Source organism: Notamacropus eugenii, chromosome 2 (genome assembly GCF_028372415.1).
Source record: "Notamacropus eugenii isolate mMacEug1 chromosome 2, mMacEug1.pri_v2, whole genome shotgun sequence".
Taxonomy (NCBI): Eukaryota; Metazoa; Chordata; class Mammalia; order Diprotodontia; family Macropodidae; genus Notamacropus; species Notamacropus eugenii.
In genome coordinates this window covers 262,347,205-262,372,399 of record NC_092873.1, presented here as the reverse complement: position 1 = coordinate 262,372,399, position 25,195 = coordinate 262,347,205, and the positions used below count along the sequence as shown (strand labels likewise).

General features: G+C 38.7%; 1 protein-coding gene across 4 annotated transcripts; it reads left to right on the top strand.

The window, feature by feature from the left end:
• The first annotated feature begins 4,578 nt into the window (after positions 1 to 4,578).
• TTLL2 (tubulin tyrosine ligase like 2) lies at positions 4,579 to 19,357 on the top strand. Of its 4 annotated transcripts, none has more exons than XM_072643881.1 (3): positions 4,579 to 4,684; positions 10,838 to 10,937; positions 17,307 to 19,357. In XM_072643881.1, exon 3 carries the CDS (start codon positions 17,321 to 17,323, stop codon positions 19,070 to 19,072), a length of 1,752 nt encoding a protein of 583 aa, XP_072499982.1. In that variant the 5' UTR covers positions 4,579 to 4,684; positions 10,838 to 10,937; positions 17,307 to 17,320; the 3' UTR covers positions 19,073 to 19,357. The 4 variants fall into 4 exon arrangements, with proteins under 4 accessions (XP_072499982.1, XP_072499980.1, XP_072499979.1 ...); XM_072643879.1 differs by lacking the exon at positions 4,579 to 4,684 and adding an exon at positions 5,497 to 5,644; XM_072643878.1 differs by lacking the exons at positions 4,579 to 4,684; positions 10,838 to 10,937 and adding an exon at positions 14,164 to 14,301.
• Positions 19,358 to 25,195: the final 5,838 nt, after the last annotated feature.

The following is a 25,195-nucleotide window of genomic DNA, read 5'->3' as shown; positions in this document are numbered from 1 at the left end:
TCACACCCCAATTCCCCCATATAGGCATAAAGTTGGCAAAAAAAAAAAAAAGGTCCATAGTCTCCATCCTGGAATTTAGTAACAAGTTCTACCATTCCTTTCATTTGAGGGAGCATGAACCCCTTCCTTGCACGCAAACAAAGAAGTGGCCTTAAATCTTGTTTTTCACAAACATGCATGAAACTGAGGATTATCCACTTTAAAAATATTTAACTTAATGTTAATGGAGAATCAGAATTCTGATCTGCTGTCTGGGCTCTTTATTTAGTACTGCTGTTGCTTGGTAAAACATGCCAGATTGACTTTGACACAAGTCCAAGCCTTCCTAACAGTTAGGAGAGTTGCACGTGGTTCCTGACGTAGTGCACAGAGCCATCAACTGCAAATGGTTGGCTTGGGCTGTGTTTGTGGTGTCTGAGAGATGGTGCTTCCCCTTCTCTTAGAAAGTCAGCCAAGTGTCGGGCACTGTTTTCTGAAAAGGTTCCTACAGAATCAGTGCCTTTCTTCTCCCTGCCCCCAACCCCCCCCCCTTTTTTTTTTAACATTTTGATGACAGGAATTTAATGGAGTATGCCAAAGAACTCTGTCAAGAGTCCTAGAGAGAAAAACCCTGAAAGCCTTTTGTCTCTGTTCTGTTAATAGCTCAAATTCGTCCTTCAGAGTAGAGACCATCACTCCATGGCAATATCTCAGAGCCATTGGTCACTTCAGTACCGCCAGAGGGGCAGCGTGGGTGCTGTGGATCAAGTAATCATTTCAGAGCTTCAAGTTCTAATTTTGATGCTTCTGTTAGATTGGTAGGTGGCTCTGAGCCAATTGTTTCATGTGTGTCTCCGCCTCAAAATTCTCAGTTGTACAAGTCATGATGCAAAAAAGCCAACTCCTTCTCACAAGCAGCAGTTAGCACAAGGTATCATAAAACACTTTGAGGACACATATGGCTTTGCAAATTATGTGCAATCACAATAATGCTAATTTCCCAATTAGGTAAAGGCTAAAATATTGTATCTGATATAAATCGCTAAACTACTATGGCATTCTCACCAGTCTGGGCTACATTGATCTTCTGAACTTTTTATTCTCAGTTTCTAGACAAAGATATGCACATGTAGTAGCTGCTCAAGAAGTAATTTAAGGCAAGTGAACTGGTCAACGAGGATAACATCTTTGCCCTCTGAGAATAATGCATTGGTGGCCTCGTTAATATTTTTAATTGGTATCATAGAATCAGAGGATTTCAGAATGAAACCCTAGGGTTTATCAAAGCCATTCTAAGAAAAGACTCCCCATTATAACACATTCAATGAGTGTTTATTTGACCTTTAGTTAATGACTTTCAGTAATCTAGACCCACTGCCTCCCAAAGCAGTCCACTATCCTTATGGATATCATTAATTATTAGGAAGTTTTTCTTGGCATCAAGCCTAAATTTGCTTCTTTCTATTTATACCTATTGTAGAAAACACAAATCTAACTTTCCTTCCATGCAGTAACTTTTCAATTACTTGAATGCTGCTAATATGTTCCCAGTGAGCCTTCTCTTTGGGCTACAAATTCCCAGTTCTTTCAATCATTCAATCAGCAAACACTTGTTAAGCTCCTACTATACATCAGGTACTGGAGATTCAAAGGCAAAAAGGAATCCCCCTTGACCTACAAGAAGTTGACTTTCTAATTGTTAAAAAAAAAACTCAGTATATTCATAAAAAGTATAGCCAGAACCCAGGCAGACAGATCCAAGGTAACTTTTAGAGGGAGGGCATTAGAAGCTGGGTGAACCAAAAATGGCCATAAGCAGAAGGTAGAACTTTAGCTGAGGCTTGAAGTAGGGTCTGGATTCCAAGTAGCTGAGGCAAGAAGAGATTCCATTCTAGGGCTGGAATGTGCACAGGGAGACAGCCTGTGCAAAGGGTATTTAGACAGAAGATGGAGGGTCACGTAAGTGCAATGATGACAAACTCCAAAAGAAATAGATCCCTGTGAGTCACATATTTACTTAGAAATCCACAAATTAACATTATCTATGGCATAGTTTATTTTTATTTGTTTTGTCCAACATTTCCCAATGACATCTTAATCTGGTTCCTGGGAGTCTTGTGATTTTTGGCCTTCCACCTGAGTTTGATACTCCTGATATACGGAACAGCAAGATATCCAGATGGAGGGGAGGGAGGAGTTGTATTTAATAAGGCTGGACAAGTAGGATGGGACAAGTTTTTAAAGGCTTGAAATGTTGAAATGACAGTGGAATTTATATTTGATCCTAGGTTTAACAGAGAGCTCCTGGAGTTGATTGAGTAAGAGGGTGATATAGTCAGACCTACACTTTAGGAATATCACTTTGGCAGCTATATAGAGGATGCATCAGAATGGGGAGAGACTAGAGACAGCTCAATTAAGACAGTATTGCAATAGTCCAACAAGAGATGATGGGAACCTGAATTAGGGTGATGGCTATTTGAGTAGAGAGAAAGGTGCATCTAAGAAAGATGTTGTGGAGGTAAAAAGAGTATGATTTGGTAATCTAGATGTGTGAGTAAACTGATTAGATGACAAGTTTACAAACCTGGGTGAACTTCTCCAGGCAACCAAATTTTGACATAATTTTCCATAAGCCCTCATGACTAACTGTTAAAGGCCTTGGTCAGATCTATAAATGCTGCGTACAGACCTCTGTTCTGCTCCTGGCATTTCTCCTGGAGTTGTCAGGCAGCAAACACCATATCAACTGTTCCTTGGCCGTTTCTGAAGCCACACTGGCTCTCAGGTAGATGACCATCTTCCAGGTGAAGGATCAGCCTATTAAGGAGGACTCTAGCAAGAATTTTGCCAGCAATGACTAAGAGAGAGACCCCTCTGTGACTGTTGCAGGACAATCTATTCCCTTTATCTTTATAGAGATGAACAATGGAGACATCCTTGAACTCACACTGTTAGTTGTGAGGACTTCTGGAAAATTATATCAAAATTTGTTTGCCTGGAAAAGTTCATCAGTATTGTACATCAGTTTCATGATGGCATGTTTGCCCAGGTTCTGGATAGTAGACAATGCTCTCATGCCTTCCCAATCACCAATGGAGTAAAACAAGGCTGTGTGCTTGCTCCCATGCTTTTTAGAATGATGTTTTCAGCCATGTTGACAAATGCTTTCAATGAGGATGAACACAGCATCAAGGGCAACTACCATAATGGTGGTAAATTCTTCAATTTGAAAGAGTTACAAGCCAAGACCAAAGTCGAAGGAGTGTTGGTGCATGATTTTCTGTTTGCCAATGATTGTGCACTCAGTGCAGCCTCTGAAGCTGAGATGCAACAAAGTATGGGTCAATTCTCTGCTGCCTGTGCTAATTTTGGCCTAATAATTAACACCAAAAAAACATCAGCCACCACCACACCATCCATACGTGGAACCATTAGTTACAACAAATGGAGAAGTTTTGAATGCTGTGGATAGGTTCACTTACCTTGATAGTGTACTTTCCAGGGCTATACACATTGCCAATGAGGTTGATGCATGCATTGCCAGAGTTAGCTCAGTGTCTGGGAGGCTCCAAAGAAAGATTTGAGAGAAAAGAGGTATTAGACTGACTACCAAACTGAAGGTCTACAGAGTCGTTGTGCTGACTTCATTGTCGTATGCTTGTGAAACATGGACAGTCTACTAGCGCCATGCCAAGAAACTGAATTGCTTCCATTTGAACTGTCTTAGGAAGATTCTAAGGATCACCTGGAAGGATAAGGTACCAGACACTGAAGTCCTTGCTTGAGCTGAACTGCCAAGTATTCAAACTATGCTTCAGAGAGTGCAACTCCAATGGGCTGGCTACATTGTTTGAATGCAAAATATACCTTGCCAAAAAGACTATTTTATGGAGAATTTGCATGGGGCAGGTGATCACATGGTGGCCAGAAGAAACAATACAAGGACACTCTCAAGGTTTCTCTCAAGAATGTTGGATTTGACTGTATAACATGGGAGACATTGGCACAGGATCACTCAGCATGGTGTGCCCACATCAGAAAGGGTGCTGTGCTCCTTGAGCAAAGCAGAATTGAGACAGCACAAAGTAAATGCAGGATGCACAAATTTCAGATATCCACCCCAAATACTCATGTGGACTATTTGTGCCCAACCAGTGGTCTGATCAGCCACAGTCCAACACATTGAAATTTCACTTTACAATGGTGATGTCATTTTGGTCCTCTTCAAAGACGAAGGACAACAGCCAACCAAACAACCAACAAACCTGGGTAATTGGAAGAATTGTGATATCCTCAACAAAAATAAGGAAGTTTAGAAAAGGGGTAAGTTTTGGGGAGGATATAATGAGTTCCATTTTGGATATGTTGAGTTTGAGGCATCTATGGGACATCCAGTTTGAAATATCCAATAAACATTGGTCACTATATGAAGGATTAGAACTTGGGAGAAAATTTAGGGATGGTTATTACATAGTTCTATGAAATGTCAGCCATGGAGATAATAATGAAACCCATGGGAGCTGATGACATCAAATAAGAGGGTATGAAGAGAAAAGAAAAAGGGGACCCCAGAGAGAACCCTGGAACATCCAGCAAAGGAGAAAGAGGAATGGTCAGGAAATAAGAAGGGCATCCAAAGAGACTAGTATCATGAAATCCAGAGAGGACAGTATCCAGGAGGAGGCTGGAGCTTGTGATTGTGGTAAGGTCTTGTGAGGATTTTTTTGTAAGGATAGGTAAGACTTGGGCATGTTTGTAGATTGAAGATTCAAGGAGGAAGGATGGTGTGTGGGAATGGGGGAAGGAAAATAGAGGGAAGCAGGGAAAACGGGGAAGGTTGTAATGGAAGGGGATGGGAATCAAGGACACATGTAGAGGGTCTAGTCTTGACAAAGAAGAGAGTCATTTCTACATCAGAGATTGACTTAAAGAAAAAATTTGTGGGGGATTATATCAAAGGGATACGAGGTAAAGAAATGGGGAGAAGATGAGTAAACTCCATAAGACAAGGATTGGCATAGATTAATTAATGATAATAGGTTGGCTAGATTTCTTTTCATATAACCACTCAGTATGTAAACAGATTTCATTTTATCATTTATATTAATTAATTTTACTGTTTTTTATCAGCTTCAGGTGGTTCCTACCAATCAAGTTCCTATGTATGGAGAGGAGAAGGGGTTTTTACTATTCCCTTCTGAATTAAGTTAGACTAGAGCTAACACTCCTCAACCTCCAGTCTATTTCTTTCATCTTACATATCTAAAACATAAAACATCTTACATCTTTAAACATAAAACACAATCTAGTCAGAGATGTAACTAGGACAAGGCAATCAGGCACCAATATCATAGGAGCAAGCTTCTTCTCTAAGGGTACATTCTTCCCACACAGTCATTTGGAATCTGCCACCCACATGCATCATGCTTTTCAGTTCTTCACCAGCCTGTGTGACCTCATCTAGCCCCACCCCCTGGATAGCCTATCTATAGCACCTTTCTACAATTCCCATTCTCTTGGGGGGCAAACTGCTTCCTCTACCAGTATGATATACAAGTAGTTGGCTTGTTCTTCACACAATTGCCTTCTACTCACTTCCAAGAGAAGACCGTGTGTTACTACTGCTGCTTCTCATCCCCTCCCCAACTATTTTGTGCCCCAGGTAAAAGTCTCTGCTGCTTTAATTATCACCCACTGGAAATTTAGATATAGCTATAAATAATCAGACAAGCACAAAAAGAATTAGAAGGTTACTAGAAGTTGATTAAGGCTTCATGGTAGCACAAATGAAGAAACCAGCTGACTGGTAATTTATTAGTGGATTACTGGGGGAACATGACCAAAATGAAATATGTTTATCCATAAGGAATATGAACCACATATTTTTAGAGTTGGAAAGGACCTTACTTTTCATTTGCCAGGTGAAGAAACCAAGGATTGGACTAACACAATGACTAGGATCCACAGTTATAACATTCTAGTATATCTGAATGTCTAGCTATTTTCTGATCCTCAGTGGATTTGCCACATGGTTGCCTGGGGTTTTCTGTTTGTAGTCAATTAACAGGAAGGACAGGAAGGACATGCCCAATGTCCTCTATCTCCTTCTTACTCCTGGCACTGGCTGACTGTGCTCTCAATCACCACCAGGGCAGCCAACATGGATGTAACAAACAATTAAACTCATTCAGGTGAATGAGATTCCTACTGACAACTCAGCCCATCAGCGACATTAATAGAACAAGAATTATGTAGTAAATTCCAGTTTGGAGACAGTTGGCATAGGAGAAAACTGTTTTTATTATGGATGAACTTTTGACAATAATTTCTCAATCACAAACAGAAATACCATGTGTATATATTTCACTATAAAATCTGTGACTTAATCTTTGTGTGTACTCTTTCCAGTTGAGAACATAATCCATCCTCTATCTCTCATCTTTCCAGTCAGAGCCAATGAACATTAAGCACCTACCATGTACTGGGCATTGTGCTAAGTTCCAGGGATACAAAGACAGTCCCTACCCTTGAGGAGCTCACAATCTAATCAGAGAAGACAACACACTGAAAAAAAAACCTGGAAAAGAAGTAGGAGTACTCAGCCCCAGCCATGATGAAGTCCTACGGCCAGGGTGGGAAATGATCTAAGGAAGGGTGAATTCCAGAGCTGTTTTCATCTTTCAGAATGATGAGTTTCTGGAAATTGTAAAGAACAGTAGAGCTGCTGAGCACAAAATTATGAAGTGAATGTCCTGGGCACCTTCCTTAAAGAGCAGAGGATCTGGGGAGGGGCTCTCCAATGTCCACTCGCCCACCTTTCCAACAAAGGGAGAGAGGGGCCCCAGGGGTAGGGAGTGCTGAGGAGGTGTGAATTTCAAGAGTTAACTTCATCTTGCAGAATGATGTTTCTAGGGAACACGGAGTCCAGGAGAGCAGCCAAGGGGGAACTCTTGTCCATGTCCTTCCACAAATTTTCAATAGACAGTATGCCTTATATGCTAGAGACCTTTAGAGAATCATACCATTAGAACTGGGAGGGAACTCAGAAGCCACCTAGTCCCTTCCCCTGACTTTACCACATAACTATTTTAACTCATTTTCTTGCTAAATAAGTGCTAAATTCTGCTGTTCTATATTCTTAAAGGACTTCCAATGCTATTGGTGTCCTCTGACTTAGGGAGAAAGCCCTGATCACCTCCTCAAATCCAAGTCTAAAAAAAGTTTGTGGTAGCTTTTGGTAGCTAGAGGTGCCAAAATAACTTTATGAGTCACATCCTCCCCAGGAACAGTCTAGTTACTATGTAAGTCCTACCTTGCTTGATAGTACCCTTGAATTATGTTACCAATGCTGTGCCTTATTTTCTCTTTTTATAGTAGAACATTAATGAGTTTTTCAAATGCATTGATCTTCCTCCTTGTTTATTTCAACTACATATCTGAAAGAGAACTATCATTTTCCCTTTCTGCTCTTTTAGTTTCTCCCGATCCTTGGTTGTTTTTTTTTCTAACTAGAGAATTGAACTTTTCTGCTGATTTCTGGCAGTAAAGTATTCTATATGGCAAGAAATCTAACTCAAGTGTGGAAGTGGTAGCAGTGACATAACCACAAGGGGATATCCATTAGGGAACATCACTACCACTACTTCCTCCATAAAAGGAGTCCATCAGTCAAGGTCTGAAGCTGGTTAGTAGAAGAGTGAGATGATAAGAGGATTCAGTACGATGGATATACCATGAGAGCTCCCTTAACAGCTCTTAAATCATCATGCCTACTCCATCTAGATCACCCATTTGTTCATATCAAACAGATCCCCTTTCTGTACAAAATCTTTACTGCAAAAACCCTTTAGGGCTTCATTGGGAGCAAAACCAGAATATCAGGAGTATCTGATTCTAGAGAAATGGTGAAAATCTTTCATCTATTCAAAGAAACTTTTAGTGTTACCAGAATTTTAGGTGTAAACTTCAAACTGTGTCTATTTTTGTTTGCCTCTTGAATAGTGTGGTTCAGGTACAGCACAATGTCGCTATATTGGCATGGAAATGTATATTTCCAGATAGAGCTGGAAGATATACTTTGTTTTCTATATTATCAGTGGCATGATTGCAACTCTATTGGCATCTATACTTGGGTCTATACAGTTCACAACAGCATTTGTCTTGAATTGAGGAAGAAATAGGATTGGACATGGATAAAGGATGTATTTCTATGATCACAGCTCTCTAAAATGATTACAAACATCAATCACACTTTACATTTTGCTCCTTGTAGAAAAATGTATCCATGTCATGATGCCAGGGTTAGTGGTGACTGAGTTAAATATCATCTTGGTATAATTTTTAAGAATATGGAAGTGAATAACACTTTTCCTCCCTTATTCAGAAGCCACGGTAATAACATCCTCCTCAATGTCAGTGGAACCTGTTGTGAAATTCTATGAAGTCCTACCAAGGGGACAGAACATTAAAAAAAAGAAGCAAAGCATGGCAGTGGTAGTTGAGTGGAAATTATTGATCAATGAACAAGCATTTATGAAATGGCCTACTAGTGCCAGGCATAGTATACTAGGTACTTTGGATACAGAGAAAAAAATAAACAATCACTATCCTTTAGAAGTATACATTCTATTGGTTCACTAATGGTGATTATTCTGGAAAAACTGCAATCAAGAATAAAAATTAGAGGCTCATTATAAAGTTTGCTTTATTTGTTAATAATCTGTATAAACCCCACTAGTTTATTTTCCAATTCTTAGCCAAAATACAAAAATAGAGAGCTATAATAGCAGCTAACAAGGCCCATTTGAAGATCATAAAATGAAGGTAGAATTGGTCATTTTCCAGTAAATTTGAGGTGTTTAAATGGCAAAATTCAGTCCCAGAAGTATCAATATTGGTGTCTAGTTCATCGGCTTTGGCTGTCTACATCAATTGAGTGAAAAGAGCAGTTGCCAAAACTGTATCTTGTTTCATGGTTCAGAGTAGAAAAACTTAATTGCATATCATTTTTCAAAATTTACCATCACATATGGCTTGGGGATAAGAATAAATAATTAAGAGCAAAGGCGGATGTCAAACTGAAAAGAAAAAAATGCCTTCTGTGCTACTTTATGAATTATTTTATTCTTGGCTTGCTAGTTAGAAAATCTTTTAATGGTTCCCCTTTGCTCAGTGAGACTCGGCCAAATTCTACTGCTGTTGCCCTGTGTGGTCTTTCTATAGTACACGAAGCAGATTGTTGTTCCTGGAAGGCTATATAACATTGCTTATAATGAAATCGAAAGCCATAAAACCATAAACATTAATCAGCAGTCTTGAAAGCATACTGCAGCCCTAAGTAAGCAGAGTCTAAAGGTGAAGGGTAAACTACTTGCTCTTGGTAATAAACTACAAATAGTTTCCCTTTATTACTGTAGTAATTTACCATGAGTTTCAACACAGCACTTAGCACACATTAAGCACTTAATAAATTCTTGTTGACTGACACAATCAATCTGTAAAATCAGTTGACATGAACATGGCAGAATACTGTTGAGTGGCAAGTATGGGCCAGTGTGGAGGTCTTGAGGTCAAGAAAACAACAGTCTTATAAAGAATCATCCAGGAAATTCTTCTAGTTGTTGTTACATAGAAATAAAATATTGAAAAAGCACAACAGGGAAAATGAGAAGGATTCTCAGAAAGATCAACAAGAGAGATTTGCTTCTTCATAGGAAGTCTTTGAAAGGAGAGTCATTAATGAGAGCTCACATTTATATAGCTCTTAAAGGTTTGCAAAGAGTTTAGTATTAAGTAGATTTACATGTTATTCACAACAACCTTGTAATGTTGGTGCTATAATTATGCCCATTTTATAGATGAGGAAACTGATGCTAAGTGACCTTGTCCAGCAGTCACAGAGCTAAGAAATGGCTGAGGCTCCGAGTCTAGTACTTTTTCCCCTGTTCTGCCTATCTGCCTTAATATACTCTGGCATTTCTTTCTTCCATATAAACAAATGTTTCCCAGGATATTAACATCCCAGGGAGAATATTTAACATAGATATGGGTACTTTAAAAAAGACTTAAAAGGGACACAATGGGGGGATAGGGAAACTATATTAGGGTTACAGAGGCAGGAAGATAGAAGGAGAACATTGGAATAATGGCTATACAGCTCACTGGTGATTAGTAAGGTTAAATTTAAATAGAATCTACAAATACTCTCAGTCTACTCCTCTGGACTTTGTACAGAGGCACTCAATATTAGGTATTGTTAAACAATGTCTTTTCTGTTTTTTTTGTTTGTTTGTTTGGTTTTTTGTTGTTTTTTTATTTTTTTATTTTTTAATGTTTAACAATCACTGCCACACAATTGAGATTTTATCCCCCCCACACCTACCTCCCACTACCCCCCTCCCTCCCCACAACTGCATACAATTCTGTATAGGTTCTACACATACTTTCCTATTGAGTATATTTTCACTATAGTCATGCTATGTAGTCAGACTAAAATAAATGAAAGAAATCGTATAACAAATCAGAACATGATACACAAACACATACACATACACGAACATGATCTGCTACATTTTGTGAGTGACTTCCATATTTCTTTCTCTGAGGGTGGAAGGCATTTTGCCTTGAGAATCACCTTTGGGATTTTTTTTTTTTATAAGAAGTTCTTGCGTTATTACAAAATTCCAAGTCTACCAGAAAAAACTCTCGCACACGTCTTTTCTGTTTTTATAGCCTGACTCTTTTTTTTCCTAGCATGGGTATTTCAGTTGCATAGCTGACATGGTGGAACAGAGGAGCTTTCAAATCCACTCCTTAAAAATGATGCAAAGTTTTTTCTATTCATCCCCTTCTGCAGCATCAAGTGGAAGTGCTCAGTATGTACCTCAGTGGAAGACCTGCAGGGAATCTCGAGTGTGTACTGTGCTTGCATTAGTCGCGGTAATAATCACCTTCATGTAAGTCACCCCTGAAGATGCCTTACTATTCAGAGGGTGTCCTAGGATGTAAGAGTTCAGGGACCCAGATTCTGTCTAACAGGAGATGTAAGGATACATTTTGATGCATAAATACATGCCATCCTTGTGAGGAATTCTGAGGTAATTATTCTACTCCTAGAAAGAATCACTTGGATTTTGTGGGGAGAAACAAGGGAAGTGGACCAGATCTATGATTTAATTGGTGTAGGGAATTCTCAGTGAAGGAATTCCTTTCAATTCATATTGACACCTGCTTCGCAAGTTAAAGGATTTGCTTAGAGTTACATTGCCAGGACTTGAATGCAAGTCTTCCTGACTCCCGGGCTGGGTCTCTGACTGCTCTGGACTGCATCATCAGTGGAATGAATTCCCTATATGTGTACACAGCTATGATTTCACTATGTAGAGCACTCCTCTAAGAAAGCAGCAGCAGCAGCAGGAGCAGTAGCAGTAGCAGTGACAGCAGCAATAGGTAACAGTAGTGGTAAAAGCTAGGATTTATATGGGCTAGCAGAGGAATTTACAAATTTCCTAGTGTAGTTTTAAGCTTTAATAACTTTTTTATGAAGGAAAATGCTTCCTATAACTCCTACCTTCTAAGATCATTATAAGAATTAGATGAAATAATGCATTTAAAGTTCTCTGCAAATCTTGAAATTTTATATAAATGTCAATTATCATTACTTCCCAAGGTCAGACAGGTGGTTAAGTGAAAGAAAGAAGACTTTTATCTAGAACCTTATTAAACATATCTAAAATTTTATTAGAAATAAAATGTTATAATTCTTACAAAACAAAATATTACCAAGACTAATCTTCATGTAGGACATTTGAAGTTGTTATCCATAATTTCTGCATTAGTGTGAATAGGAGTCATTCTTTCTCAAGAGCAAATTTTAATTGAAATGTAACAAGATGACTCTGGAGACCTGATGAGGGAAGGGACCACCAGAAAGCGGGTAAAAGACTTCCTGACTGAGCTGCTATAGACTGAAAACAAGTAGCCCTCTTTCTAGTTTGGTCCAGAGTGGTGATTGCTTATGATGTATAATAAAGCAGATCAGTGGTCAAAAATTTCAGGAAAGCCCATGCTCCAACAGTTCCTCTTAGACATTCACAAAGTGCCACCATCCAGAATTTACTGAGTTTCTTTTGCCACCACTTCTCTTTCCCTTGGCTGCTGACAAACCAGAGAGTAGCAGAGAGGATATGGAGAATAGTTCTTCTTCCTTTTAGGGTTCAGAAGTTTCCATTATTAGGACTCTCCTCAAATCAAAGGAGATTATAGAAACTGAGAACTAGAGAAACAGTGAGGTATAGCAGAGAAAGCATGGATTTACATTTAGAAGGGCCTCACTTCAAATTCCTCATCAAGAATTCAAGCTACGAAACCCTGGGCAAGTAATGTAACCTCTCAGCCTCATTTTCCATGTATGTAAAAGTACTCACTTCATAGGACTGTTTTAAGGTTTAAATAAGATATATATCATATAAATACACATAATACATACACGTATATACAAAATATTGTGTCATACAAGTGTGCAGATAGGCAATATGTCACATCATTTAATTATACATTTAATGTAACATACACATACTAAATATACAGATAATATATGCAATAATAACTACATTTAATACACATATTTAATACATGCATATGTATAAAATACATGCATCATATATTGTGTACACATAATATATCACTTCATTTAATTATATTTTATAAATATTATATACCACATATAATATATACTCATACTATACATATATTATACATATAAAATAGTACACACATGCATGTATATATACACAGGGACACACATGCTTATGTGTATATATGTGTGTGTGTATATACACATATACGCATATGCACAGCTTCTATGACAGCCATTTTAATGGTCCCACTTCATGACAAGTTGAAGTTCCAAGTGATTGCCACATGCTCAGAAGTCTGCTTCAGATAAATAAGCCATTATTATAAACAGGTAAGGGTCATTTGAGCCAATGAGTAAAGATTACAGGAATTTTGTATCTCTGTTCCTTAATGTAACCCTCACATGATACTACCATTCCTGTTGACTAATGTCCTATATCTTTCCTCCTCTTTGTAGATAAACTTCTTGAGAAAACCATCTATAGTTTGTGCATCCACTTTTCTCTCATTTCATTCTAATTTTCTGCGTTAGTTTTCATCATGGACTAAAGCTGCTCTCTTTAAGTTTCCAGTGACTTCTTAATTGCCAAATCTAGCAGCCTTTTCTCAATCCAGATGCTTCTGTGAAGACCCAACTTTTGACACTGTTAAGTGCCCTTTTGTCACTGATGCCTGGCTTCTCTTGGCTTGTGTGATAGTATTCTCTCCTAGGTCTTCTCCAACCCCTCTCACTCTTCATTCTCAGCTCCTTTGGCACTCTCTTCATTCAGATCATGTCCACTCATCATTGATGCCCCCAAGGATCGATCTATCCTTGGTTCCCTTTTCTTAACCACCACCTCTTCAACTACTTTCTCCTTTTTTTTCCTCTTCAGTCTTTTACCTTGAAGTGTTCTCTTTGGGTCATTACTTCTTAAACCTCCTTCATCAGATTTCCACAATCTTCCATGATCCTCCAACTTTATCTCATAAAAACCAGAAACAGAATCCGAATTTTGAGATTTTTCTTGAAATTTTCCTCAATTTTCCCCAAATTTCTTCAAATTTATCCTTCTCAAGTTCAAACTCCAACCTTCTTGATATGTCCATACCCCTCTGAATCACCTAGCATAATTTCCTTGTATTCATTCATCTTCATGTTTTGGGATCCTTTTCCCTTCCCTCTCAACTTTCTTCTACCAAAGCCAGAAGCAGACAATTAGAATATAGGTTCCCAATTAGAAATGTCCTTACTGTATTGTACACAAAATCAAAATATTGCCTCCTTACAAAGCAAGGTAGGGCTTGGGTAGCTAATAGGGACCATTTCCCAATTGCTTTGTAAAATACTAGGTGTTTGATACTACCTTAAGAATACTAATATTACCTTAAGTCTGTAAGAATTAACAATTGTTCTTCATATCAAGGCAAAGTGACAGAGAAAGAGAAAGCTTTAGTGAAGAGTTACCTTCCTCACCTCCCTCCCCCATCCTTAACGCTCTCCACAGGTAGCTATTGGTAGTTCCAGTGGAACTCCTTTTTCAACACCATCTCCTTGACAACCAGAACCTTCTACAACAATAGCCATAAGTGAGAAGAGAGACAATCTATTTCTGTGTCAACTACTAACATGCTTTCCCACCTGCCTTCAGTCTGATCTTCAAACTCAGAGATTTGGTTAGATTGGAAACAAGCCAAAAAATGGTAGGAAGGTACTGTTGATGGTTTTAAAGACTAACGTAGGCCTAGGAAATTTCTAGGAGGAATGGAAAATTGTAGGCTTGGGGCAAATCACATAAATTGTGCTCCCCACTCCATCTTTCTTATTTTCATGTAGTTAAAAATCAAGTTAAGATAAATATCTGGGTCTTCAATGGGAAAGTAACAAAAGGGAGAGGACATATTTATATGGAAACTGTATGGGACAGTCCCATCTCTAGTCCCATGTCTATGCCTTGGAGATGGCAGTGGTAGTACTGGTGGTGAAGGATACGTTAATAATTTGTATGTATACACACTCATATACATACACACATATGTGTGTGTGTATATATGTGTGTATGCCTACACACATGCACACACATTCTTCTATCTTATCTATCTATATCTGTACCTATCATCTTTTTTGTTTTTGCAACTATCCCACCCCCTTCATCCTCAAGTTCTGCCATCTTAGTTCACTGCAACATTACCCAGGGCCTCAAAGCATGGAACCTAGGGCAGTGATTTTAATGAATCATATCTTCTGGAGAGTTCTACTTAGAACTTGAAGTCCCCAAGTATAGTAATAACTGGTATTTCTATAGTTCTTTAGATCCACTACAGAATGGCAAAATTGGAGGGGATCCCAGTGGTTATTTAGTACAACTGATACCTAAACAAACGGTCATCCACTTTTTGCTTAAATTTCTTCATTAAGGAAGAGTTCATTACTGTTCAAGGAAGCCCATTTCACTATAGGATAACTTTTAAGGATTAGGAAGTTTTTCCTTATATTAAGTCTAAATATGTATCTTTGCATTCCCTGTCCATTGTTCCTTGTTATGCTCTGTGAGGTCAAGCAGAAAAAGATGAATCCTCTTTCCACATGACAGTCCTTCAGATGCTTGAAGACCAGCGATCATGTTCTCTGTAAACCATTTCCTCCCCAGTTCCTTTGATTTATACTGTTCCTTCATGATCTCAAGGCCTTTCACTACACTAAATGCTATCCTTCAAAACCTCTCTGTCTTAGCATCCTTCCTAAAAAAATATGGTACCAAGGACCAAACACAATTCTTCAGGTATGGTATCTGACAGGACAGATTTCAGTGTTGCTATCACTTCCCAAGTCTTGACACTATGTCATGAAATCAACATAGCTTAATATTACGTTAATATTCTTGGCAATTACATTACACTTTGGATTCATATTAAGCTTTTATTCCAATAAAATTACAAGTCCTCTCTCCCTTAAGAACTGCCATTCTTGATTTTTGATCCCATTATCTCCATTAAATTTCATCTTATTAGATTCACCCCAATACTCTATCCAATCAAAATCTTTTTGAATTTTGAATTTGGTATCTAATATACAAACCACTCCTTCTATCATTGTGTGATTTGCTCAGCATTCCATCGGTACCTTGTCCAAGTGGTTTTTATCAGTGCCTCAGATGAATGCCTAGATGGCAGTTAGTGGCACAGTGTGTACAGCACAGCACCGGACTTGGAGTCCAGAAGACTTGAGTTCAATTCCAGCCTCAGTGACTTAATAACTGTGTGACCAAGGCAAGTCACGTGGTTTTGTTTGCCTCGATTTCCTCAATTATGAGGTTAATAATAGTTCTGCTTCTCAGGGTTATTGTGAGGATCAAATGAGATAATATTTGTAAGTGCACTTAGCACAGTGCCTAGCTCTATATAAATCCTTATTCCCTCTCCTTTCCCCTTTTTCATTTGCTGTATGCAATAAATTGTGTAGTAGTATTATTATTGCCATTTTAAACATATGGAAACAGATTCAAAGAGGTAGATGACTTGTCCATACATTTAAAAATATTCTTCTGAGAAGAGATCCATAAGCTTCACCTTCATGACATAAAAAAAGTTAATAACTTCCCAGCAAGTGGTCAGTCAGCTTTCCCTATATCCATTGAGATGGGACTTAATTTTTGGAAATAGACAAAAGTAATTTAGAACAATGTTTGATTGAAAAAGGTCATTGCACTATACTGTTCTTAGTCAAAAAAATCATCTCTGAATTGTAAAACTCTTACTATAAGGCAAAAGGAGGCCTCATACCAACTTTCTGAAGGCCGTCTCATTCTACTTTTGAACAATTCTAAAAGAGTTTTTCTTTATAACAAGCCTTCTACTGAATGCAAATGCATCTCTTACCTTTCCATAAATTTCTCAGTACTGTTGGTGGTTAATCAACCACTCATTGCATCATCTTAAACTTCTTCCTTACCTTTTTTATATCTTTTTTGTTAATTAAAAAAATGCTGTTCTTGCCTTTTAGTCATTCTAAGAACCTTTTTTTAAAAACATCAGATATCTGAGGCTAAACTAGATATATTTCCAATAAGATCAGAGGTGAAACAAGGATGTCCATTATCACCACTGCTATTCAATATGGTATTAGAAATGTTAGCTGTAGCAATAAAAGAAGAAAAAGAAATTGAAGGAATTAGAATAGGCAAAGAAGAAACTAGGTTATCACTCTTTGTAGATATTATGATGATATCCTTAAAGAATCCCAGAGAATCAAGTAAAAAACTACTTGAAATAATAAAGAACTTTGGCAAAGTTGCAGGTTACAAAATAAACCCACATAAATCATCTGCATTTCTATTTATTACTAACAAAGTCCGAAGTCCAATAGCAAGAAATAGAAAGAGAAATCCCATTAAAAGCTATAGTAGACACTGTAAAATATCTAGGAGTCTACCTGCTAAAACAAACCCAGGGACTATATCAACACAATTACAAAACACTTTTCACACAAATAAAGTCAGATCTAAGTAAGTAGAAAAACCTCAGTTGCTCATGGGTAGGCTGAGCAAACATAACAAAAATGACAATTCTACCTAAATTAATTTACTTATTCAGTGCATACAAATAGTAAAACAACTTGAATTACTATTATTCCTAGATATTCTGCTAGATTGTGATAATGATATGCTGAATTCATTGTATTGACTCTTTCCTAATTATCCATCTTTTAGGGAAGAAAGATAATATGATAACACAAGATGAAAATTCAGAGATTATGTTAAAGCCATTAGTCTTTCGCATAGATGAAAACACTCCTGAAGTAGTAAAAAATGTTCTACTAGAACGTGGTTGGAATAAATATAATGAAGATGTGCAGGATGTCGCAGATTGGAATCTGTACTGGCGGACCTCAGCTTTCCCTATGATTGACCATAACAACGTCAAGCCATGGCAGAGACTTAATCACCACCCAGGGACCACCAGACTTACCAGGAAGGACTACCTGGAAAGACATTTAAAGCACATGAAAGGGATTTATGGAGCCTCTCTTTATGCCTTCTCTCCACTAACTTTTATCATGCCCAATGACTACAGTAAGTTCGTTGCTGAATATTCCAGGGAAAAAGAGGCCCTTGGCACCAAACCAAGCTACTGGATATGTAAGCCAGCAGAACTGTCTCGTGGAAGAGGAATAATTATTTTTAGTGATCTTAAAGACTTGATCTTTGACTGTGCAACAGTGGTACAGAAATATATCAGCAACCCCTTCCTCATTGCTAGGTATAAATGTGATCTGCGTATTTATGTTTGTGTTGCTGGCTTCCAGCCCTTAACCATTTACCTCTATCAGGAAGGACTGGTACGGTTCGCCACTGAAAAGTTTGATCTCAATAATCTGAAGAACAATTGTGCCCACCTGACCAACAGCAGCGTCAATAAGGCTGGGGCCTCCTACAAGAAGAATAAAGAAGGGGTTGGCCGAGGTTGTAAATGGACCCTGAGTAAGTTCTTCATTTACCTCCGCAGTCAAGATGTGGATGACCTGCTTCTGAGGCAAAGAATCAACCACCTGGTGATCCTCACAATTCTCTCCATTGCCCCTTCAGTCCCCTCTGCTTCCAATTGCTTTGAGCTCTTTGGATTTGACATTTTGATTGATGACAAATTCAAACCATGGCTTTTAGAAGTGAATGTCAGTCCTGGCTTGTCCTTAGATTGTTCCACTGATGTGTCAGTAAAGAGAAAGCTTATCCATGATATCATTGAATTAATGCATTTCAAGCAAACTCACCTGACAAAAATCAAAAAGGAACCTGGTAAAGCTTCAGGCCACCAGCCACACATTTCCTGGACTGGAATTAATAAAGATAGAGTCTGTGAAACTTCAAAGCATTGGTGTAAAATTTCTTGGGCAGAAGGTAAAAAAGATAGAGACCAGGAAACTCCTGGACAATGGATAAACATTTCTCATTTTGGACAAAAAAATGTAGTTTATGCATCATCTAGACACACATCTCATAGCAAGGAGACTTGTATGTCTTCCAATATTTTCTCTTTATTACAAGGAAAAGCCTATAACAATGATTTAATTGATGTACAGAAAAAAGTCCAAGTTTTTCCTAAGGAAATATCTACTGTAAAACTAAGAGAAATGAAGGCTTCAAGAGATTCTGTATCCCCAGCCTTTCCAAAGATAAGAAGTAGACAGACTACATTCAAGCCCTTCCGTCTGTTCCCATCTTCTGAGTCATGTAAGAGGAAAAAAAACATCATCCCATATTTCCTGTCAGACAAGGGCATGAGGCCATCTTCCCATGTAGGTGATTTTGTTCTCATTTTCCCCTTCAATGAAGCTACTCTTGCAGCTACCAAGAATGGACTGAATCTCAAAAAGGTCATCCATGAATTCCAGAGGCTTGTAAATAAACAACTAACATCAGAGGCAACTAACATTTCTTTACATAAGAAAACGTCACAAGGGAATTCGATGACTTAGGGACCATCTGAATGCAAGTCCCTGAAATTTCCATTTATTACAAGAATCTTGACAACACTAAGTTGCATTTCCTTTTTGGCTATCATCTAAAACTATCAAGATTGGATAAAAGGATAATCTCATTAAGAATGATCATTTTAACTTTTGATGGATTAAAATCATCTATTTTATTACAAATTTAAGATTTTCACTCTGGAAAAGTGGTGCCTACACGTATTTGGACATGGCTTCCTGCGATGATCCTATGTAATTAAAAAATAAAAATGATTAATGATTCAGCCAACACTTTAAAGGCTCTTAAAAGAATAAAACAAAACTAAAAGATTCTGTACCCCCAGATTCTGTTCCCTCAGATTCTGAACCCCCAGGAGCAAACATTCTATAAAAGTCATATTTCAGCAGATCTTTTCATGGGACTCTATTAATGACAAATTTCTTCCTAATGAATGCTTCCTAATGAATACTCAATACTATAATTACATTGTGGTATTGGGTAAGTCATTTCTCCTTTTCTGCCCTCAGTTTCTTAATCTAAAAAATGAGGGAATTGGATTCACTGACTTCAAAGGTTTCCTCCACCTCTAACATCCTATAATATGTCAAAGTTTTTCCCTAAACAAACAATTACTGCAAAACTAAGGAAAAGAAAACACCAAAAAATTCCTTGTCCCTAGCCTTACCAAAGATAAGAAACAGAAAATTTTCATTATATCCTATTACATCCCATGTGGGAACAAATATCATCTATATTCTGAAAGCTAGCTATGTTGTTCATACAATTTCATTGAAAGCATTTATGCACTAACCTATTCAACCAATATTTATTTAAGACCTACCATTAGCAGTACTGTGCTGGGCCTTGTGGGGCATACAAAGAGGGATTAGTCATGACTCCTATCATTGCAGAATGGACATTCTAACATGGGACATAAGACATGCACAAAGAGCTATGATCCAATAAGTTATTCAAGTGGAATATGAGAGGTCATAAGACCATAGGATGATGGGTTTAGAGCTGGAAGAGACTTTGAAGATCACCTGATCTAACCCTCTCATTTTACAAATGAAGAAATGGAAGCCCAGAGAGGGGACATGGCTGACCTAAAGTCAAAAAAATTAATAGTAAAGGGCAGAATTTGAACCAAGGTCTTCTGACTCCAAAATCAGGGTTTTTAATCAAACCATCAAGAGAATTCAAGAAGAGATAGCCCATTCTGGCCAGGGATGCAAGGAAGTGTTTATGAAAGTGATAACATTTGAACTGGACCTTGAAGGATAAACAAGAATTAGAGAGGTGAAACTTCAGGATAGGAAAAGGGTTTCATGTATAGAAGTGGGATATCATGGGGATAGCTCAGGGACTAGGAAGCTGTCGAGTTTGCCATAGAATTTGGGTATGGTAAATGGAAAGGTGCGAAAGACTTACCTTGGAGGGTTGTGAACACCAAGTTTTGTTCTAAGTATGAGTGACATGATTATAACTATTTTGTAGAAAGATAAATGAGGCAGCAGCAGGTGAAATGGACTTGAGATGGAAGGTAACTGCAATCATTCTGATGAAAGGCAATAAACATATAAGGTACAATGGTGGCACCAGGAACGGAGAGGATGAGATTGTTGTTTATCTTTTGTTCTCAAAGAGGATCAATGACATCAGGAGGATGATGTCTTGACTGGCAAGTGAATTGGATTTAAGTGAGGCAGGGCTGTGCATACTATCAGCCTCACTCTGTCCTAGAGTCATCAGAGTCCAGTATCAAGATATAGGTCAGGATGATGCAGTGGGAGACCTTGGCCTTTTTAAGTTGAGACCTTCCCCAGTCCCAGTTTGTATAAGGCAATGCCCATTCATTAACTGAAGGCTAGGTAGAAATTGAGGCAAAAAGTGACCTAGCTTGCCTTCACAAAAGAACCAGTCTAGGAAGGGAAGACTCTCAGAGTTTCTGGCCATATGGACTAGAGCAGGGAAGGATGAGAAACTAGAGACTGAAATGTCAGAATTGATAGGATATAGGTGGAGACTGAGAGGGAACAATCAGAAGCAATTGTTACAAATTATTTTTTTGTTAATTGTTTAGCCTTATGAAAGTCATGGAGAAAACCTTAATAATGAAGATTAAACTTAAAAGTCTGTCTTCCTACATACATTTTGATGGTGGTTAAAAATTGACCAGCACATGCTTAATTGAGGCTAATAAAATTTCTTGCATCACTAAAAAATGGCTAAAACTTATTGGGCTGTGACTTTTCTTCTGTTCAGCACTAGCTTCCCTTGGATAGCATCACATGATGTAGGCATTTTTATACTTGACTCGTCTCGTGAGTTTGAAGTTTCCTAAAATATGTTATGCTTGTTTCTGGCTTAACATACAAGTTTTTCCCTACTGTTGAAAGGATGATAGATGTCAATGATGGCTATAAAATTGATCTAAATTTGATTTAATTTAGCTATTATATATGACTCTACCCTATGAAAGGCATTATGCTAAGCACTGAGGGAGTACAAAAGTGCAGAAGACGTAGTCCCTCTCTTGAAATGACATAATCTATTAGGAGAGATAGGCTAGGGTAGCTTCCGCTAAGTCTTATTACAATGGCTCATCTTGCTGTGAAAATGGTTCTAGGATTTTCTAATGCTTTTCCAGTAGAGGACAAGCTTTTGTAGGTTTTTCCCACTCTAGAAAGTCTTCAAATATGGCCCTAGTGACAATTTTTCTATGCTACTGGGGGACCAATCTAGCCAAGTACCCAGAGGCTTATCACTAGCAGGTTAAATTGAAGTACTGAAGGATTGGAATGTTAACTAAACAAAAAAGAATGAAATATAGTGAGAAATTATTTCTCTTGAACATACTGGTATTTGGGAAAAAAACAAATTCAATTAAAGTAGGGGAAAGTGGTAAATGACTACTTTTATGGAGACGAAAGAGGGGATTTCTGAGCATTTGAGGTCTTTCATAATCTAATTCTGAATTTAAGGTCTAATTTCATTAAAATTATGGCTTTTCTTTCTCTTGATATAGGTATATTACTAAATCTTTTATGTGTACCAGCCATGAACAAAATAATTTAGGGCTTGAAAATGGAATGAACAGAAAGATGAAAGAGAGAGACAAAGACAATGAGAATGGACAGAAAGAAGAACCTAGAGAAAAGGAAATTGTATTTAGCTACAAACACAATAATTTGAATCTCTCCAAATTCCAAGATGTGATGAAGAAGCTCTCCTTGTAAAGCCTTGAAGTAAAATGATCAGCAATGAAGACAAAGGTCCCTGAAGACTTTTAACAGTCAAACAATAGACAGTTTGGCCCAAAAGGTTGTGAAAAAGCTAAAGCCAGAATTTTTTCAAATCTGAAAAGGTGACAAAAATTAGACATGTTGCAGAGTGTATAAAAGTAATACTTTAAGAATATGTAATTTTGTCAGCTAATGGAAATCATAATCCCCCTGGATCTTAGTAGACGGTCTGGGACAGTTGCAGTGATCAAAAACCAAAATGACCTTGAAGTCATATGAGAGGTCTGTTGATGAGTCTCTCAAAATTTACCTGGATTTGTCCTCAGGCTTAGACATACAATCTCTGCCTGGACCCATACCAATGTCTTCATTGTAGGATCAGTCAGATGTTGCCTTTCCCTATCATAGACTTCAAGACCCCTGGGTCACCTCCCTGGTACAATGAGCCACAAGAGTAGAACTTGCATGGTGATCTAAATCATGGCTGATATGCATCAAGGAAAACTGAGGAGTGGAACTGAACCAGCTAAGGAGGAAACATCTTTTCATTCTCCAAGGAATGGTGATCTGTATTCACAGGTGCCATCAGATAAGAAGGGGTGTGTGTGTGTGTGTGTGTGTGTGTGTGTGTGTGTGTGTGTGTGTGTGTATCTGTGTGACAGAAAGAGAAACAGAGAAGAGAAAGGGAGGGAGGGAGAGGAAGAGGAAGAGAGAGAAAGGGAGTGGGAGAGGAGGAGAGGGAAAGAGAAAGGGAGGGGCAAGAGAATGGGAAAAGAAAGGAGAAGAGAAAGAGAGAGAAAAAGAGAGAAAAGGAGGAGGAGGAATAGGAGAGACAGAAGAGATAGGAGGGAGGGAAGGAGAGAGGAGAAAGAAAGAGAGAGAGAGTCAGTCTAATATATATCCCAGAGTTCCAGAGGGAAGACATCAAAGGATTCATAGACAGCCAAAATCATTCATTAGCAATCAGCCCAAGGGATACAAAACTTTTAAGCATTAAATTCCTAACCCCTTCCCAAGACCACACTCCCAAGGTGTCAAGCATTCTATGAGTTTCTTTAACTTTGTACCCACCCCTCTCCCTTATCTAGCAATGATCATAAAGAACCAAGAGCTAGGGAGTGAAAGCAACGACTCACCTAAGCTCCTGGAAAAACTCCTCTGGATATATCTGGGGGGAGAGTCTGACCAGACTTTGGAGGTGTAGAATCCAGTGGGAGACGGACTTTGACAGATTCGGAGCCCAGGCTGGACTGGAAGGTCCACGGGAGGGATCTGTTCCGCGGGGGTAAGACCCCGGCGCACAGCGCAGCGCGGTCGGCACGGCAGGGCGGAGGGGACCAGAGGAGCCCGAGAGTGGTGGGCAAGACCAGCGGAGCAGGAGATAAGCCAGGCCGAGCCGGTGAGAGCCGCTGAGTGCCAGACATCAGCGCAGCAGTCCTTGAAATCTTCAGCCTGAAGACGGACTTCGGTGGGTCACTACTTGAACTTCCAGGAACTGGGATGGCAGAGTGATCAGTAAGTGCTCTCTCCTCCCCCCTGATGACCCTGAGGGAACCATAAAATTCTTCCCCAGATTAATCCTGGATCAGCAGGAACAGCAGAAGGGGGCGGGTGGTCTCATAACACCAGAGGCTGGAGAGGTGGCAAAGGGGGATTCTTCCTACCGTGGTGGAGGCTATCTGGAGGGACAGACGACCCAGGGCAGAGAAAAATTCGCACTGAGACCCAAGCAAGCCTCAGCCCGGGAGACGAGCCCCAGGAGGGGCGGGAACACGCATTAGCCTCTAGGCGTGCCCCAGCCCTCCAGGGGAAAGGGAAGACAATAGGGAAGCTGGGATCAGCATCCCCGGACCTTGCCTTTGCCTCAGGCCACCTGAGGAGATATCCTGAGACCAGACCACACCTCCCACACACCTATCAAGCTAAACCCAGGGTTGATCTGGGAAACAACAACAACAACAACAACAACAAAAAAAAAAAAAGCCTGCTTTTAGCCTAGAAAAACATCAACTCAACTTAAAAGATCTGTATCTTCTGACTGAAAGAACCAAAAGCTACAACACTCAGCCAACATCATGAATCGGAAAAAGCAGACGAAAAGTGAAAAAACCATAGAATCTTTCTATGGGGATAAGGACCAAAACACAAACACCAAAGAGGTCAGAGCTGAGACTGTACTTCCATCTGAAACCTCAGATGGGACTATGAATTTCTCGCAAGCACAACTAGATTACCTGGAACGTCTGAAGAAGGATATAAAAGAAAAACTGGCCAATGATTTTAAAACCATAAAAAAAGAATTCACTGATGAGAACATCAATCTGAAAAAGAAAATTGAAGAAATGGAAAAGGAAGTTCAAAAATTAACTGGAGAGAATAATTCCCTAAAAGGAAGAGTTAATCAAACGGAAAAGGAAACTCAAAACCTAATAGGGAAAATTGATCAGATGGAAAAGGAAACCCAAAACCTAACTGGGAAAATTGGTCGAATGGAAAAAGAAGTACAAAAATTAAATGGAGAAAATAGCTCCTTAAAGGGAAAAATTGGCCAGATGGAAAAGGAGATGCGAAAGCTAACTGAAGAAAACAATACGATCAAGATTAGAATTGGGCAAGTAGAAACTAATGACTCAATGAGGCAACAAGAATCAGTCAAACAAAATCTAAAGAACGAAAAGATAGAAGAAAATCTAAAATATTTAATTGGAAAAACAACTGACCTGGAAAATAGATCCAGGAGAGAAAATCTAAGAATTATTGGCCTGCCAGAAACCCATGATGAAGAAAAGAGTCTGGACAATATCTTCCAGGAAATCATCAAGGAAAACTGCCCAGAAGTACTAGACTCAGAGGGCAAAATAGTCATCGAAAGAATCCACCGTT